Raw genomic sequence first — 17733 nt, forward strand, 5'->3', positions numbered from 1 at the left:
TACGATTTTTTAGTTTTTTTCTTAAAACATTTACTCAACAAAGACGTATTAAACTGATTATAGTAGTGATTTTTACATTGTTACAAGAAAATCTATTTCAAATAAATGCTGCTGTTTTCAACATAATGTTAATAATAATAATAACGATGCTGAAAATTCAGTTTTGCATCACAGGAATAAACTACATTATACAATTTATTCAAATAGAAAACATTTTAAATTGGAAAAATATTTCACAATAGCTTATGTTTTTACTGTATTTTTATCATTATCAAATAAATGCAGCCTTGGTGAGAATAAGAGGCTTTCAAAAACAAACAAACAAACCTAAAATATAACGTACTCCAAATGTTTGAACAATGCAAATCCATATATCTGAAGTATAATATTTACAGTATAAACATTTCTCTTTCAGAGTTAATATTCTGTCACCACTTGGCTTCTTCTAGTTTATTTGACAGATGTTTTTATATTCTCTCTCCAGTACTAGAACCTCAAGTTCATTAAAACACTACATCTATATAAACCACCACCTATCTCGGTCCATCCCGGAACTCTGTTTGCATCCTTTATCTGACGACCTGTTTCCGCTGTACTCATGCCCAGAGGGCACAGTAAAGCTCAGAATCAAATCTTAGCTCAAGGCTCTTCCTTGCAGACAGCAACCAGACCTGTCTGTCTCTTCCATATCTCTCTTATGCATTAAATATCCATGTGAACTAATGAAATTGTGAAACTAATATCTGAATACATTTTCTTCTCCTCAGAGACAATAAAAACATTTAATTTATGAATTTATGAATATTTGATTTATTCATCACAGGTTTCAGCTGCAAGGGTCTGAAAGGAGATAAATGGTGCTTTGGATCAATTAGCCTTCCACCAATGCTCAGTTATAAACTATACAAAACTTCAGCAGTTTATTTTCTTTGGACATCATCATTATTATTCTGGCCAAAGAGCAGTTTTCCATTTGGATTTCTTTCAACTGCACACCACAAACAAACAAACACACACACACACACACCTCAGCAATACCAGCTACATTCATTTAATAGATGCCGTGCATATATCAAGACAGACATCCATGCAACATGTGTGCCGGTCTTCTAGTAAAAGTGAATATACAGTGCAACCAGTCAAAATGTAATTTCAGTCTTTCATTATTTCCTTCAGTCCATCAAGCTCCAGTTGGTTCGAGTGTATATTTCAAGCACACGGGGGGAACAGACTGAGCATGCCCAGATGAGAGGGGCATGTAAGCTGGGACGGGGCTTGAGGTAACTTTGAGATTCAGATTCATTTGCCAGATTTTTGAGCTTTCTGGGCAGATTTGGTCACTTTCCCGCTGCCGCCGATCTTCTTGTCCACGCTTTTGATGACACCGACTGCAACAGTCTGTCTCATATCTCTGACAGCAAAGCGTCCTGGGAAAACAGAAACACACATTTCTTTTAACATGAAAATTGCTTCATAAAGACCTAGTGTTTTTTTCTGGCGTGTTTGTGACCCGACTAAAGACTTAAACTCAACCACAGTCATCTGTCAGAACTGTGCCTAACACAAGATTTTCTTTGTGAACACTGGTTTTAATGGAGATTTTAAGGGGAAAAAAATAATGAGAACAAGATGCAATAAAAATTATATGTCGCAGTGAAACAGTGGGTCAAAAGACATGAGACTGTATAATGAAACAGGCCTAATCATCAGTTTTATTGGAGTTGCATATCTGAGGAAATGTAATCCAGAGACAGAAACGTGAAAATCATGAACTCATGTTTTCAAAGGGATGATGTGGAGTCTCACATCACTGATGAGTCAAACCTTTAACCTGATAACGACTGCAGTGAATCTCATTAATCATGAGACTGAGTGACCAGCAGTGAGTTGTGCTAAAAATATCAAGGCGCTAATTAGCAGAGCCTTGCACAAGGTTTTGTTATATTTTATACTGATTATGTGTGTTTGACACAAATTGTTGAGTGATTTTTTTTCGATGTTAAAATTATTTCTACTATCCCTTTTTAATGTTTAGTAATTCTGCAGATGCTTTTATCCAAAGCCACTTAGAATTGGGGAACACAAAGCGATTCTTAAAGAGGCCAACAGACACAGGAAGTGCTCGTAATACCAAGTTTCGGGCATTGTTCAAGCTAGAAAGGGAAGGAATAAATAAAGAGAAAGACAAAGTTTTTTTATATATATATAAATTTAGGATGAAGTCAAGTAGCATCGAAAGATATATATATATATATGGTTGTAAGATGCCTTTAGGTAAATTTCTGTAAATATTTTCCACCCCATCTTTGTTACCATGAAAATGCAGCCAAAAGAAACTTTCATATTGCTAGAAATGCTGAAAAAAATAATAAAATAAATAAGCAAGCAATGCAAAACAAAAAGGAAAACTATGAAAAACAAAACAAAATAAAGCAAAGCCAAACTAAATAAAAGAAAACAAAAGCAAAGCAAATCAAAACATAAAATAAAGCAAACCCAAACAATAGGAAAGAAAAACAAAATTTAAAGCAAAAAAAAAACACAAAAGAAATCAGAATAAAAAAACAAAAATAAAGCAAAACAAAAAAAGAATCAAAACAAACCATAAAAGAAAACAAAACAAAACAAAGCCAAACAAAAAATTGCTGAAATCTAAAATTGCTTCATTGATTCATAATCCATTTTATGTAAGGTTGGGAAGCAGACACATACCCAGTGGAGGGTACTGAGAGAAACTCTCTACACACATTGGTTTTCCTGGGATCATGTCCACAATGGCAGCATCTCCAGACTTCAGGCTTTTGGGGTTGTCTTCCAGCTTCTTGCCTGAACGGCGATCAATCTTCTCCTTAAGCTCAGCAAACTTACAGGCAATGTGAGCTGTGTGGCAGTCTATGACAGGAGAGTAACCTGCACTGATCTGTCCTGGGTGATTCAAAATGATGACCTGATAAAAAAAGAGAGAAGAATAGAAATCCAGATACAGATAAAGAAAGATATCAAGACAAACAAACAAATTGACAAATACTGTTGTCCCACCTGTGCTGTAAACCCTGATGCTTCCTGAGGTGGGTCTGACTTGCTGTCTCCACAAACGTTACCTCTTCTTATGTCTTTTACAGACACATTCTTCACATTAAAGCCCACGTTGTCTCCTGGCAGAGCTTCGTTCAGAGACTCGTGATGCATCTCCACCGACTTCACCTCTGTAGTGATGTTGACTGGGGCAAAGGTCACCACCATACTGGGCCGCAGGATACCGGTCTCCACCCTGCCCACCGGCACAGTGCCTATACCTGAGGAGCAAGACATGGCATCTCTGAATAAGCATGTTCTGTACACATAGTGATGAAGCAAAGCTTTCTGAACTCAAAATATAATTACAAGTTGATCTTAAAAATTACATCATCCTATAAAATGTGTGGGTTAATCCAACCTCCAATCTTGTAGACGTCTTGTAGGGGCAGACGCAAGGGTTTGTTAGTAGGGCGTGTTGGAGGCATGATGGTATCCAGAGCTTCCAGTAGAGTAACGCCACTGGCATGCTGCTCCTTTCTGTCCAGCTTCCAGCCTTTAAACCACGGCATCTGCACAGCACAAATGAGATGATTTTATTAATCAAATCACTAGCATTCTGCCAACAGTTTAATTGGAAACTGCAAAACGGTATGAGGTCGCTGCTGAAAGCGAACACAAACACACGCATGCCAAGGAGACTCACATTAGAAGACGGTTCCAGCATGTTGTCGCCGTGCCAACCTGAAATTGGGACGAAGGGCACCGAGGCAGGGCTATATCCGATCTTTTTGATGTAGGCGCTCACTTCTTTAACAATCTCATCATAGCGTTTCTCACTGTAGGATGGCTCCGTGGAGTCCATCTTGTTTACGGCTACAATCAGCTGCTTGACGCCCAGCGTGTAGGCCAACAGGGCGTGTTCCCTTGTTTGCCCATTTTTAGAGATGCCCGCCTCAAATTCACCCACTCCAGCTGCCACAATTAGAACAGCACAATCCGCCTGGAAGAGAGAGCCACATTGTTTAAAGATGAATATACTAATGTTTTGCATGGGTCACTCAATCTACAGGCTCATAGGGATCTTCTCGCCAAGCATCGATATGCCACTAATTCTTGTAAAATACCTGAGACGTCCCAGTGATCATGTTCTTGATGAAGTCTCTGTGTCCTGGAGCATCTATTATTGTTATGTAGTACTTGGCGGTCTCAAACTTCCAGAGTGAGATGTCTATGGTAATTCCTCTCTCCCTCTCGGCCTTCAGCTTGTCCAGAACCCAGGCATATTTAAAGGAACCTTTTCCCATCTGCCAAAACATGTGTATGTGAGCATACAGAGGGGTAAATGCCTTCACTGAGGAAAAAGTTAAGTTGTGTGGACACACAAAAGCAATCGTATTCAAAGATTATGACAGTCACAGTACATATGTTATTTGACCAAAAACCAACACCTATATAGTAATGAATTCTCAAACACTGATATTTTGCTTGGATTGTATAGTGGTGTTCCAGAGGTAGAATCCTGAATACCAGTATAAAGCTCATTTTTACCCAGGGTAATGAATCTCTGCTTTTGTAGGGTTAACTCTGCACAGTGCCAAATGTGAAAACTACAAATGCAGTGTTAAAGACTTTAGGTTCAAATACCATGCCTTAACATTTTGCCCTTGAGCTTGGCTCCAGAGAACTATCCCTAGAACTATTAATAAATCAAGTAAAAATTTTCACCATGGAGGGTTGTAGGTTTTAATCATGTAAGGAATACACTATGCCTTAACATTGTGCCAATGAGTTAAACCACTTACCACAGCTGACTGTCTTTGTAATAAGTCTCTTAACAAGTTTCACAAATGGAAGTTGTAGGTTCGTATCGCACAAGGGTCCATACACTATGCCTCAACATTGTGCCAATGAGTTAAACCACTTATCACAGCTGACTGTATTTGCAATAAGTCTCTTTGACAGTTTTCACAGATGGAGGGTTGTGAGTTCATATCCCCCAAGGGTCCACATACTGTGCCTCAAAGTTGTTGCATTGAGTTAAACCACTTGCCACAGCTGACTGTTTTTGTAATAAGTCTCTTTGACAGTTTTCACAGATGAAAGGTTGTGGTTTCATATCCTACAAGGGTCCACACACTATGCCTCAACGTTGTTGCATTGAGTTAAATCACTTACCACAGCTCTGTCTTTGCAATAAGTCTCTTTGACAGTTTTCACAGATGGAAGGTTGTAAGTTCATATCCGCACTCTATGCCACAACATTGTTCCACTGAGTTAAATCACTTATTGACTGAGGTTATAAGAAGTCTAATGACAAATTTCACAACTGGAGTGTTATAGGTTCAAGTCCTAGAAGTGCCCATCTTGTGCCCTTGAGCAAGGCAGTTGCTCTAGACAACTCTCACTCTTATAAACTGCTTAACAATTTTCACAATGATCCAACAAAGTCCTGCTTGGATAAAGAAGCTTGTAGGTCAGGGATGGGCAGCTGCGGCCCTTGAGGGCTACTGTACATAAATTTAGTTTCATCCCTAATCAAACACACCATTTTCAAGCAATCATGAAGACAAAAGTTAATTTTTTTCAGGTTTGTTTGATTAGGATTGGAACTAAACCCTGCAGGTCAACGACTGTCCAGGACTGGAGTTGCCCATCCCTGATCCCTGTTGTAGGTACCGATAACGTTCAGTCAAGCTTACCAATGTACCTAATATTTAGTAAATCTATAACACAAATCCAACAGGCTTTGTTGTGCACACAGAGTTTTACTACCATACATTTTATTACTTGAAGAACAAGTTACCCTCAAAGACAGAGGTGAGGTGTAAGACCCTCTGGGATTGCCCCCATTTACTTGGGTCTCATTCTCGCAGTCTAATGTGCGTCAGGAAGACAGAAGTGCAGGGCCTGACTAATGGTTCTGCCTGCTCCAGAAATCCATTTTTCTTTTCCTTTCATCTCCAATGGCGTCTTCCAAAGAGTAAATGTCTCAATGGAATTACACAGCAATTCTCCCTCTGCTCTCCAGTGCACGAAAGGAGAGGAAGGCATAGTGTGATTCATGATGAGATTCTTGCATAATTACCCTACACAGTAAGTGGGTTGGAGTTACCCATCATTCAGCACAGACCACAATTCTCACAACGCATCAGGGATTTGGCTCTGCCGATAAGGTCACTTAAATTTAAATGAAAGGTGCAACTGAACTCGTTTTCCTTTGACCAATGTTTATTACTTTACCAACTTAAAATTATTCAGAATCTGGCTTCAAATGCAGTTATTTCACTCCACTTGAACACCAAATTGTTTGAGATCCCGTTTGCCTACCTCAGCAGCCTCTTTTTCAAACTTCTCGATGGTTCTTTTATCAATTCCTCCACATTTATAGATGAGATGCCCAGTAGTGGTGGATTTCCCAGAATCAACATGGCCGATGACCACAATGTTGATGTGGATCTTTTCTTTCCCCATGATGGCACAAGACAGGAGTAAAGGATGGGAAGGGATGGAGCTTTCTTCTGTCTACAGCCGTCGCAGACAAAGAACATTTGTACACATAGACACAACATGTACTTTCATTCTAAGATCACAATTCAGTAAACGATCTTCAGAGCACAGCAGAACTAAGCTAATCAAGGCCATTTCTGAATATAAAATGGGAGATAAATATTTCAGATAAAATTCACAACATAAATTATACAATTATAAAACATTATATACTATATAAAATATTGAACAGTTGTCATGACCAATACATGAATAAGATAACTATTTGACCTCATTAATCATTTTGCCAGTTTACCAAAAGGCTTGCAAAATTGCAATCTCAAAACATATTATTATTAATATTATTCAGACCAAACAATCATAAAACATTAATGTACATACATTTTCAAAACTCATTCCTTACAAGTTTACAGACCCCTTGCAGAATCGACTTTTTAGTTAGTACTACCCCGAAGACGTTGCATAATATGATATTTGAATTTATGAAACAAAAAAATTATAAATTACACCAATCAAAAAATGGACAAACCCTTGGCTTTCAAGATATATGTTGCCTCACTGAGCATGTTATTGTTTTAACCATAGTCAAATGAGTTCCTCAATTGATTGTTAAAGCTGGGTGGTAAAATCATACCTCCACCGTGGGAAGAACTCAAATATGCAGAATATGCAAAGAACTTACAGTACCTGGAGGCTTTTTGTCAAAAACAGTGGGTAGCTTCATTGCTCGGGACAAACCAGTGACTCATGCACAACCATCACAAACAGTATTTGATGCAGGAGGAAACAACATGAACAGGATGTGTAAATTCTGCTATTAATTTGTCTTCAAATAACAAGTAAATATTTTGTTGAATAGCTTCAAAGCAGTACTAAATAAAAACACAGAACAGAAAAAAGCTGAGTAGTTAAAGTCTATCAGCAGGAGGATGATTGTGGCCTCTTACCTGCAGCTGACAGGCAGACCCTGTTCTCCCCTCAACAAACAAGACACTCTGTGCTCCTGCAAAGGTACGTACACAGTCCAAGTCTGTGTACGTAATGAACTCACCCCACTTTGATACAGCAATGCGGCACTCAAAGTGGGGGGAGGCTGGTGGTGAGGGACTGCAGTGAGACCGCTGCAACAGCAGCAGAAACGAGCTGAGAGGAAAAGTACGAGAGATGGAGGAAGAACACACTGGAATAGAGCAGTGTTCAGTGACTCAGCATCTTATCCTCAATTAACTCCTGCTGGACAAGAATCGGATTGGCTCCCTGGGTGGGTCTGAAATATGACACCGACAGATTCCTAATATACATGTATTATTATTATTAAGAATGTTTATTACCAGGATATTCTAGTTGTAACTTTCTTTCTGTAGTTAGTATTTTAGTACAGCAGAAATTGTATGTTTATTATAAGGGTCTGTTCTTTGAAAATACATCAATAAATTACATGTTGACACCCATTCCTCTGCTAATTTGATATAGATGCTTCCATTTAATGTGTATTTTGTAGAGCACATCAGAAGATCAGGTGATCAGGTCTCTCAGGCATTTCTTTTTTTTTCTGCCTCCTATACAGACCAAAAGACTTCTTTTAGTAGTTGTAAAAAAAAAAAAATATATATATACACATATTTTATTGCTGGTCTTCAATGATAATGTCAAGTTACTTTAATGTATTTGCACCAAAAAATTATTTATGCTGATATCGTCCAAAACCACAATTTGCCAGGGGTGTTTCCAAACTTTTGGAGGGCAGTGTATATATATATATATATATTTTTTTTTTTTTTTTAGTTCAAAATAATTTATTTGAAATAGAAATCGAATGTCTGTCACTTTAAGTCACAGTAAATATCCAACTGAACCCAATCTTTTGAAAAGCAGTGTAAGTATCACCCGCTGACAGAGTAAAAAAGTGTTAGTGTGCCAGTGTTCTTCCAATCATTGCAAGATATTTGGTTTCTAAAAAGACCTAAAATTCTAAGATTCTCCTGTGGCGTCATTGGAAGTTAAACCATTTTAAATTCCTATTGGATCATTTGTGTTTACCAGAATACCGTAAAGAAGGGAGGCTAACATATTAAATATTATTCATTGTCAAATTAGGAATTAAGTCAAATCAGACCAACATGGTTCACTACCATTTTTTAATCAGGGACATACTCCTGATGTGTTTAACACACATTCGGTCAAAAATTTCAAATCAAACATGACTCAGAAACAGTGCAATTATCAACTATTTCCTAAGCATTTGATCAATGACCGTCTAATTGGCTAATAGAATCAAGTTATTTCATACAGTTAATAACATGTCTAGCTCAGCTTATTTGCAGTGTAAGTTCTAATAAATCACACAACAAACTAGTTGATTCTCTGGTCCGTCTCAAGAACGTCAGCTCTGATGAAAATAAAATAAAGCTACCACTTAAAATTCCCACAAATCTTTTTTCAAATTTGCCGTTTTGTTTCCAAACTCAGCAGAGGAAAGCTTATTTGTTTATCATAGACTTTCCCCATCAGTCTAGTCAGATCCTACACAACCACCAAAGACTTTCCTTCGTCTGCATTTCCTCCATCTGTCAGTGAACAGCTCAGAACGCTTAAAGCACAGGAACGCCTCTCGCAGTGAACCTCTGGACTGCAGATAACGCACACGAACATCACACATCCCCTGCATGCCATGTCATTTCACTTTCACATTGGCTCTAACATGACCAATATTAGCTACACCTTTCTCCGTCAGTTCTTTTCAAATGTCTGATGTCCCAAGTCGTCCTGCTGCAAGCTGCGGCTACGTCCTGCGGCGCTTGGCTCCTCCAGGGCTGGAGGGGTTGCTGGAGTTCATCACCTTCTCCACGGCTCGACTCCTCTTCCTCTTTTCCCCGGCTGATTCTTTCAACCCGCTGCCCGTCTCACCTGAGCCCCCCCTCTCTGCCCGCTCTCTCTCTTTCTCGCGCCCGCTGCCCGACCTCTCCGGCATCTTCACGGAGGAATTGCTGCCTGACGAACGGAAAAGGGAGGGAGGAAATGGGGAAAAAAGGGTGGGATATGGGAACACAAAGAACAAACCATATTAAAAACACCATTAAAAACAAAAAACGTATTTACACCTAAACTAATTATTTCTATCATAATTAAAAAGTGGTGTGCAATTTCTGCACTAAATGAAGCCTGACATTAGCATAACCAATTGTCAAAGTTAGTGGCGGAAAGACCTGTTTGTCCAAACAATGGTAGAAAATTAAGCAGACATTTTTGCAATTCAGTTTGGTGATGCTAGTGTCACAGAAACTACACACTTCACCTTTAACTGCATGTCTATAAAATTGTCATTTATAGATTACGTTTTAGAAAAAAAAAAAAGTTTCCTTAATTAGTGCTAAGAGAAAAGTCAACCACATTTAAATAATCAGCTTTACATAACAGCATAATTTGCCTTCTTAATAATTCAAGTATTTCTTCTAAAGCTCAAGCACTAATAATGTGCTGACTTCCAAAAAATGGTTTTGCCATTACAAATACCCACATCCCCCAAACAAGCTATTTCTGTTGTTTCTGCTATATTTATGACAAAGCTTCTGGTTTTTAAACTTTTTTAATTAACAGAAACTGGGAATATAATATATGATTGATATAATATACTCCCAAAATATAAATATGCACAATATATGCATAACTGCATGTTCCTCAGTAAAAATACTAGGTATTGAGGAAAAATAAAAAGAAATACAGTTTCAGATCACATCTTATGTTTTATTTTAATTGAGATATTTTAAGAATTATTTATCAATTTAAATTTATGGAATCCTCCAGACCCTTCAAATTATTCGCTGAGGCCCCCTTGTGGGCCCCGGCCCCCTGGATGAACGAGAAATAATCTCTGGTACTAATAAAATATTATTTTCGCCATTTTCCACATTAATAAAGTCACTTCTTCAATTTTTATAAATGTGTTTATGAGCAACTGAAAGGCAAATAGCTAAGTCATACACATGACTACTACTTAAAATGTAACAGTTTAAAGGGATAGTTCACGCGGAAATGAAAACTGTCATCATTTACTCACCCTCCTGTCATTCCAAACCTGTATGAGTTTCTCTCTCATGCTGAACATAAAAGAAGATATTTTGAAGAATGTTGGTAATCAAACAGCTGATGGTCCCCATTGACTTCCATAGCATTTCTTTCCCTAATATGGAAGTCAATGGAGACCAACAACTGTTTGCTTCTTCAAAATTCTTCAAGATACCTTCTTTTGTGTTCAACATAAGAAAGAAACTTTGGTTTGGAACAACATGAGGATGAGTAAATCATAACAAAAATGTTAATTTAAGCCTTCATTCACAAGTAGTTCACCAATAATCCAAAATCTATCCATTAAGTTACTTCAAGTAGCAGGTACTAGACTGGCCCTCTGTTCCAAACCCTACATTTTAGCTGAATATTAAGACAGCATTGTGGAAAAGGAATCCCCTAATGCACTACAATGTGCAGTGCAAAATCTTAGATGGGCAAAGCAAGAGAAATGGTAATGGTTTTAATTGCCATTCTGTATTTGAACCTATATTTGTGTACCCTGTATATTGTTGTGTTCACAGCATGTTGTAGATACTGCAGTTCTTCTCAGAGCCATTCACGTCCTCAGACTCAGAATCTCGGCAATTCGTGTCATCAATAGACAAAACCACAATATCTTCTTACTAGTTGCGTGCTTGTGTATGATGTTGAGCAGGTTGTACAAATTTGAGCTCTCAGAAAATTCCAAGTTTACAAGTCATTGAAGACATGAATGATTTTTCAAGTCATAAACTATAATTATGATCATTCTGAAAAAATGTGAACACACCTTATGCTTATTAGCTTATTGTATCGTAGGCAACATGCTAACACAACATTCTACTCAAAATACGCTTTGAGTGCATGTGTGCTATTTGTATGCCCACTTAATGTTGTGTTTTGACATGACAGCACAAATTGCCTTCTTAAGAATTCAAGTATATGATAAAGATTCTGAAATGAAAGCTGCAAGAATGGGCTGACATAAAATCGATTCAAGAAAATAAATGTCTAATAATTATGATAATTCTGACTGAACACACCTTATGCTTATTGGTTTATCGTGTTATCATGCAAACACAACACTGACTCCACAGATGTTTTGAGTGTGCTTGTGCTATTTGCACACCACTGCCTATGTAGAGGGTTCAAAATCAGTAATTTATAAAGTTGATATGCCATGTAGGCAATAAGTATAGGGCAAAACACCAGGTTTTGGAACAGAACTTGTATCTCTGATGCTTTTCAAGCCTAGAATTATATGTTTGAGATTTTAATAACCAAATTTTACTGTCTGTAAAATTGAAAGCTGAACCAGTGTATATTATTGCTTCAACCTTGTGACTGGAAAAACCGGTGAACTTGCAAGGGATCTTATTATCATATAAAGCTACTGCTGCTGTTCAACAAACCTGTCCAAGCAAACCCTCAACATGCCATGCTTCATACACACAGAGAATAACAACAAGCTAGGGTGCACAGAACACAAAAAAAAAGACAAAAGAGAAAGAAGGACAGCGAAAGAAAAACGGAGAGAAAGACGCACATGGTCAGAGGTCTCTGAAGGCTGTCTACAGAGGCCTCTGGTAATGAGCTGGTCTGTACTGAGCTCAAGCTGGAGTTTTGGAACAGAGCGAAACGTTTTCTTCTGTCCATACCTCGCAAAATCCTGGCCAGCCATACTGGGACCCAGACCTTTGAAAACGAGACACAAATGACCAGTGTGAGCCACGCTGAGCTTCACGCCAACGGGAGAACGATCCAGAAAAAAAAGTGATGCAATGACGCAGGTTTTAACAGACGCTTTCGTCAAAAGAGAAAAAGAGAGAGAGAGGGAAAGGTAAAAGAAAGGGGTGAGTAGATGAGATAAAAAAAGAGAGTGAAGGAGAAGAGAACCTTCTTCATGGGTTGCAGGTGGGTCACTTTCTTCTTTGAACTCCTCCTTCACGTCATCTTCAGATCCCACTTTACCTGCGCATAGAGCTTTTAAGTAAATCAGTAAAAACAAATGGATCAACTGTAAATCACAACACAAACTAAGAGCGGCTCACCTTCCTTGACATCCTGTATGATCTCTTCAGGCAGCACAAAGCTCTTCTCTGAGTTTGGAAACGGGAGTATTTCTGATTCGTGCTGCAGCAACAAACAGTAATTTAATGATTAGATTTGAGAGGGATTGTAGAAATCGACTTTCTTTTATCCCTGTTGGAAATTACAGCAATAAAAGAGGAGTCGTCAGCAGATTGTTTTTGATAATTATTAATTTTATAATAATTAAATGACAACTTCTGATAATAAATGTAATTAAATATAGTTAACTCTATACAATATCTATTTTTAACACTCTCAAAAGACTTAGAGTAGAACATTTATAGTAAATGCTTCGGAAACTATAGTTATCAATTAATTGTCCTGACATACACTCACCTAAAGGATTATTAGGAACACCTGTTCAATTTCTCATTAATGCAATTATCTAATCAACCAATCACATGGCAGTTGCTTCAATGCATTTAGGGGTGTGGTCCTGGTCAAGACAATCTCCTGAACTCCAAACTGAATGTCAGAATGGGAAAGAAAGGTGATTTAAGCAATTTTGAGCGTGGCGTGGTTGTTGGTGCCAGACGGGCCGGTCTGAGTATTTCACAATCTTCTCAGTTACTGGGATTTTCATGCACAACCATTTCTAGGGTTTACAAAGAATGGTGTGAAAAGGGAAAAACATCCAGTATGCGGCAGTCCTGTGGGCGAAAATGCCTTGTTGATGCTAGAGGTCAGAGGAGAATGGGCCAACTGATTCAAGCTGATAGAAGAGCAACTTTGACTGAAATAACCACTCGTTACAACCGAGGTATGCAGCAAAGCATTTGTGAAGCCACAACACGCACAACCTTGAGGCGGATGGGCTACAACAGCAGAAGACCCCACCGGGTACCACTCATCTCCACTACAAATAGGAAAAAGAGGCTACAATTTGCACGAGCTCACCAAAATTGGACGGTTGAAGACTGGAAAAATGTTGCCTGGTCTGATGAGTCTCGATTTCTGTTGAGACATTCAGATGGTAGAGTCAGAATTTGGCGTAAACAGAATGAGAACATGGATCCATCATGCCTTGTTACCACTGTGCAGGCTGGTGTTGGTGGTGTAATGGTGTGGGGGATGTTTTCTTCTTACACTTTAGGCCCCTTAGTGCCAATTGGGCATCGTTTAAATGCCACGGCCTACCTGAGCATTGTTTCTGACCATGTCCATCCCTTTATGACCACCATGTACCCATCCTCTGATGGCTACTTCCAGCAGGATAATGCACCATGTCACAAAGCTCGAATCATTTCAAATTGGTTTCTTGAACATGACAATGAGTTCACTGTACTAAAATGGCCCCCACAGTCACCAGATCTCAACCCAATAGAGCATCTTTGGGATGTGGTGGAACGGGAGCTTCGTGCCCTGGATGTGCATCCCACAAATCTCCATCAACTGCAAGATGCTATCCTATCAATATGGGCCAACATTTCTAAAGAATGCTTTCAGCACCTTGTTGAATCAATGCCACGTAGAATTAAGGCAGTTCTGAAGGCGAAAGGGGGTCAAACACAGTATTAGTATGGTGTTCCTAATAATCCTTTAGGTGAGTGTATATTGGTCCATATATTGATACTATAATGGATTTTTATTAATATTTTGAATTCGCTTATCTTTATATTCTCAGTGTATATATACACATACACACATATATATATATATATATATATATATATATATATATATATATAGGGTGAAGTCAGTTTAAAATGGGCCACATTTTGGTAAATGACTTACAATACCATCAAATAAGCTATGCATGAGATCTAATGATACTCTTATAAATTAGCATGGGTCTCTTAAATATATTTATTTTTCAAATGTGCAAAAATTAAATTATGAGAGTTTCTTTCTTGAGCCATGGCACAACACTCAGGTAAAATGGGCCAGCTGTTCAGTTAAATTGGGCCAATTTAAAAGAGAACAACAGGTAATTTCAGCTTAAATCATTTTATTTTTAACAGTAAATTGACTCTACTGTCTTGTGCCATAGCAACACCATAAATGTATTTCATTAAATAGTCATTTGAATGAATATTTAATTAAAAAATGCAATTAAAAATGAACTGATCATGATGTATAGGAGTGTTTCTGTGCATTAGTGTCTTTTGTGTGCATGTGTGTGTGTATGCTTGTTTTTTCTTGCTTTTATATCAAAAAATAAAAATAAATTATATATTTTCTTAATTCTTTTTTGGTTATTTTAATGTTTTATTTAGCATTTTTCTCACTAGTTTTTTATTATTATTATATTATTTGCATAACAATGAGAAGTTGAACTGAAAAAGTAGATTTTCAATCTAGAGTTTTGAATCCCACATATAATACATTATTGTGATGTACAATGCATGCAGTGAATGCAAATCATAAAATAAATCTCAAAACCCAAGAAAGCAGGAGTGGAGTTGTCTTACCAGCGCCTGCATGTCATACATGGTGCTCAGGTGATCCCAGATGACTTTAGATGACACCTGCCTGCCGATGTTCTGACTGAACTTATCACGAATACAGATCATGTGGAAATGTCGATTCACTCCTGAAGATATGAGACAGTTTCACAGAAACGCTCTCCTTGCAGCACACAAAACACCTTTGTGTTGCTGGAAATTAGCCTAGCCACGATGCTATCATGCTAGTTAGCATCCGCGCTAATGTTTGCTAACGTCAACACACATTCACTGTTATATTCCCATCCATAAACACAATATTAGTGCTTTAAAAAATTAAACGATAGTCTACAATATATCTCAAAACTGTATCAAAGCCTTGCATGCGATCACTATATTCAATTTTATTTTAACAATTAGCGAGTCGATAAAGCTCAATAAAGAATCACTGAAAACCCTTCAAATTAACTCTACAACGCTTTATTAGTATTTTAAAATCGTATTGGTATGATTAAGTAATTGTATTATTAATTAATCGGAGCATATGGTCTTATAATGTTATAAGCTATTGTTTAACGTGTGGAGTTCAGGGCCTGTTATTCACATAAATCAAGAATGAATTCGTCTTACCTACGGGTTTATGACCCAGCATTGCGTGAAAAAGACACACTTCTACTTCTTGACTCCATACAATCGATTCCTCGGCGGTACAGATGCCGGTTTCTGCTTGTTTTTCGTCGGACGGCACAATCTCCGCTTCCCCCATGTTTCTGCAGAGACACAGACACACTGCTGCAGGTCTAGTTCATCAACACCACGATCACAGATTAATAACAGACACACTAATTATGATAGATGCATTGTGTGGTTTCATCAAGTGTTTACTGATTGGCTATTTGAAAAAAAAAAAAAAAGGTTTTAAGGTTTGCTTTTTATTTCTTTGGAATAGTTCTAGTTATTTATTTATGCTATTGTCAGTATTGCTTTTATTATTTAATAATGCATGCAACATATTATTATTTATATAATCATAATTCTAAGGTTTGCCCTTTTTTTTTTACACACTCAATTCACACTTTTTTATTTGCAGGAGTTTGTTACTAATTGTCTGTTCACATTCATTTAAAGCAATTTATATTATTATTTCATAATTTCAAGGTTTGTCCTTTTATTTAATCTGAATATTTTAATTTCACAACAGAATTTCCTTACAGGGGTTTGTTATTAATGTATTTTTCTGTTTAAAATTGTTTAATAGATGAAGAAATAGATACTAATGATAAATCAGACAATATTTGCCCATTTTGAGATTGGCCAATTAACAGTGTTTAGCTAAATCTGCCAATGCACAATTTGATTTTATAAACATTAATTAATTAATTTCTAGTGCATAGTGTACAAAAAAAAAGTTAATTTCATTAATAAGTGTACATCACCTATATTATACTGTATGATCCACGCCTAATCATATCAAGAGACAAATGTCCAGCAACAAGCAATTTGTTCACACTGAAAACACAATCACAATCACGTCATAACATATTTGATGTTTAATGTGCAGTTATGTGAAGCAGAGTTTGGACCAATGGGGTTGCATGGTGTGCGGCACAACTCTTCAATGTACAATGCCTCAGAAACAGATACCAAGTGAAGCACAAAAGGTAATTCTACTTGTCCTTAATATGAGTCGTTAACACAGATTTACATTTAAAATGATTCTTTTATCACTTGATTTTATTGCTTTGTTGTGTTATGCTGGTTAGAAAACCAAACGTTCCCTGTTTGCTCAGTCCTGTCCTCTGCCCTGTCATGGAAAAATTCTTCTAAATCAGTTAATAAATGTGAAACTGAGAATGAAAAACCAGTCAAAGATTTTGTCTTTGTCTTTTAATTTCTGCAGAAATGGCCAGTTCACATACATAGAAAGCTCACGCATGCATTTATACTGATAAATTTGTCCAAACAGGGTGGCCTTGACACAAAACAGTATCTTCTTGAGATTAACTGTGGGCTAAAGATTGGTTGTACCCCTCACTAAATTGCAGTTTGCCACATACACACAGAATATAAAAAGGATGCATCGTATGAATATTGAGTAGATGATATACAAATTAAAAGATAAATAAAAAAAATCTACTTTGTCATATTTCCCCCTTTTGATTATTATTTGATTACAGTATTTACATTCCCCTATATTTACTTCAAGTGTGCTAATATACTAAGATTCAAAACACACCGTCACTCTCATAGGGCAAGAATGAGCATTTTGCTTTTTTTGCGGAACATAGAAATTCCTATCACATGTAGCTAGCTTGGGGGGAGTTAAACCTTTCAGCATTTAGACAATAAAAAAACACCTTGTTTTTCCATTTAAATTCTTGTCTCATACCACAGACAATGACCTGCTTTAAACCCTTTTCCTGTTTCACAATCATCATCTGATCATGCTCATCACACAAGGCCACAAACATAGCAAAAACAGTATCACAGCCAGTATTAACCATCAACCCAATATATTCAGCTTTCTGCAACATTCCCTTTATCCAGTTCCAGGGCCGTTCCACCTCTTGGACTTTCAATGTTTCCTCCTCAAATCCTTGACCACCACAAAATCTCCAGGCTTGATATTGTGCAAAACTCCTTCAGCTGGCACTGGCAAGCCATCCTTGACCGTTTTTTTTTTTTT

General features: G+C 37.4%; 2 protein-coding genes across 4 annotated transcripts; both read right to left on the bottom strand.

The window, feature by feature from the left end:
• Nucleotides 1–790: 790 nt before the first annotated feature.
• On the bottom strand, nucleotides 791–7518 carry LOC306859417 (elongation factor 1-alpha 2-like). The gene is made up of 8 exons (XM_079400429.1): nucleotides 7473–7518; nucleotides 6346–6540; nucleotides 4143–4322; nucleotides 3722–4018; nucleotides 3437–3587; nucleotides 3040–3296; nucleotides 2713–2947; nucleotides 791–1427 (listed from the first exon to the last, which is right to left on the bottom strand). The coding sequence occupies exons 2-8, from the start codon at nucleotides 6487–6489 to the stop codon at nucleotides 1300–1302; spliced, it is 1392 nt and encodes a 463-aa protein (XP_079256555.1). The 5' UTR covers nucleotides 6490–6540; nucleotides 7473–7518; the 3' UTR covers nucleotides 791–1299.
• A 790-nt stretch (nucleotides 7519–8308) lies between these two features.
• LOC306859781 (MRG/MORF4L-binding protein-like) lies at nucleotides 8309–15933 on the bottom strand. 3 transcript variants are annotated; one of them, XM_079401036.1, is made up of 6 exons: nucleotides 15678–15871; nucleotides 15075–15196; nucleotides 13561–13617; nucleotides 12624–12705; nucleotides 12469–12543; nucleotides 8646–9516 (listed from the first exon to the last, which is right to left on the bottom strand). In XM_079401036.1, exons 1-6 carry the CDS (start codon nucleotides 15811–15813, stop codon nucleotides 9308–9310), a joined length of 681 nt encoding a protein of 226 aa, XP_079257162.1. In that variant the 5' UTR covers nucleotides 15814–15871; the 3' UTR covers nucleotides 8646–9307. The 3 variants fall into 3 exon arrangements, with proteins under 3 accessions (XP_079257163.1, XP_079257162.1, XP_079257161.1); XM_079401037.1 differs by lacking the exon at nucleotides 13561–13617 and having other exon boundaries at nucleotides 8309–9516; nucleotides 15678–15891; XM_079401035.1 differs by lacking the exons at nucleotides 8646–9516; nucleotides 13561–13617 and adding an exon at nucleotides 11040–12267 and having other exon boundaries at nucleotides 15678–15933.
• Between the last annotated feature and the right edge of the window lie 1800 nt (nucleotides 15934–17733).

The sequence above is a fragment of the Barbus barbus genome (assembly GCF_936440315.1).
Source record: "Barbus barbus genome assembly, chromosome: 40".
NCBI classification, from domain to species: Eukaryota; Metazoa; Chordata; class Actinopteri; order Cypriniformes; family Cyprinidae; genus Barbus; species Barbus barbus.

Excerpts from the sequence above, each read along its gene's own strand:
- LOC306859417 (XM_079400429.1), bottom strand. The coding sequence starts at position 6,489 with ATGGGGAAAGAAAAGATCCACATCAACATTGTGGTCATCGGCCATGTT. Across the intron at positions 4,019-4,142 it reads TGATCACTGGGACGTCTCAG|GCGGATTGTGCTGTTCTAAT; the intron begins GTATTTTACAAG and ends TCTCTCTTCCAG. Across the intron at positions 3,588-3,721 it reads TGCTGGAACCGTCTTCTAAT|ATGCCGTGGTTTAAAGGCTG; the intron begins GTGAGTCTCCTT and ends TGTGCTGTGCAG.
- LOC306859781 (XM_079401035.1), bottom strand. The coding sequence starts at position 15,813 with ATGGGGGAAGCGGAGATTGTGCCGTCCGACGAAAAACAAGCAGAAACC. Across the intron at positions 12,706-15,074 it reads TGTATGACATGCAGGCGCTG|CACGAATCAGAAATACTCCC; the intron begins GTAAGACAACTC and ends TTGTTGCTGCAG. Across the intron at positions 12,268-12,468 it reads ACCTGCAACCCATGAAGAAG|GTCTGGGTCCCAGTATGGCT; the intron begins GTTCTCTTCTCC and ends TCGTTTTCAAAG.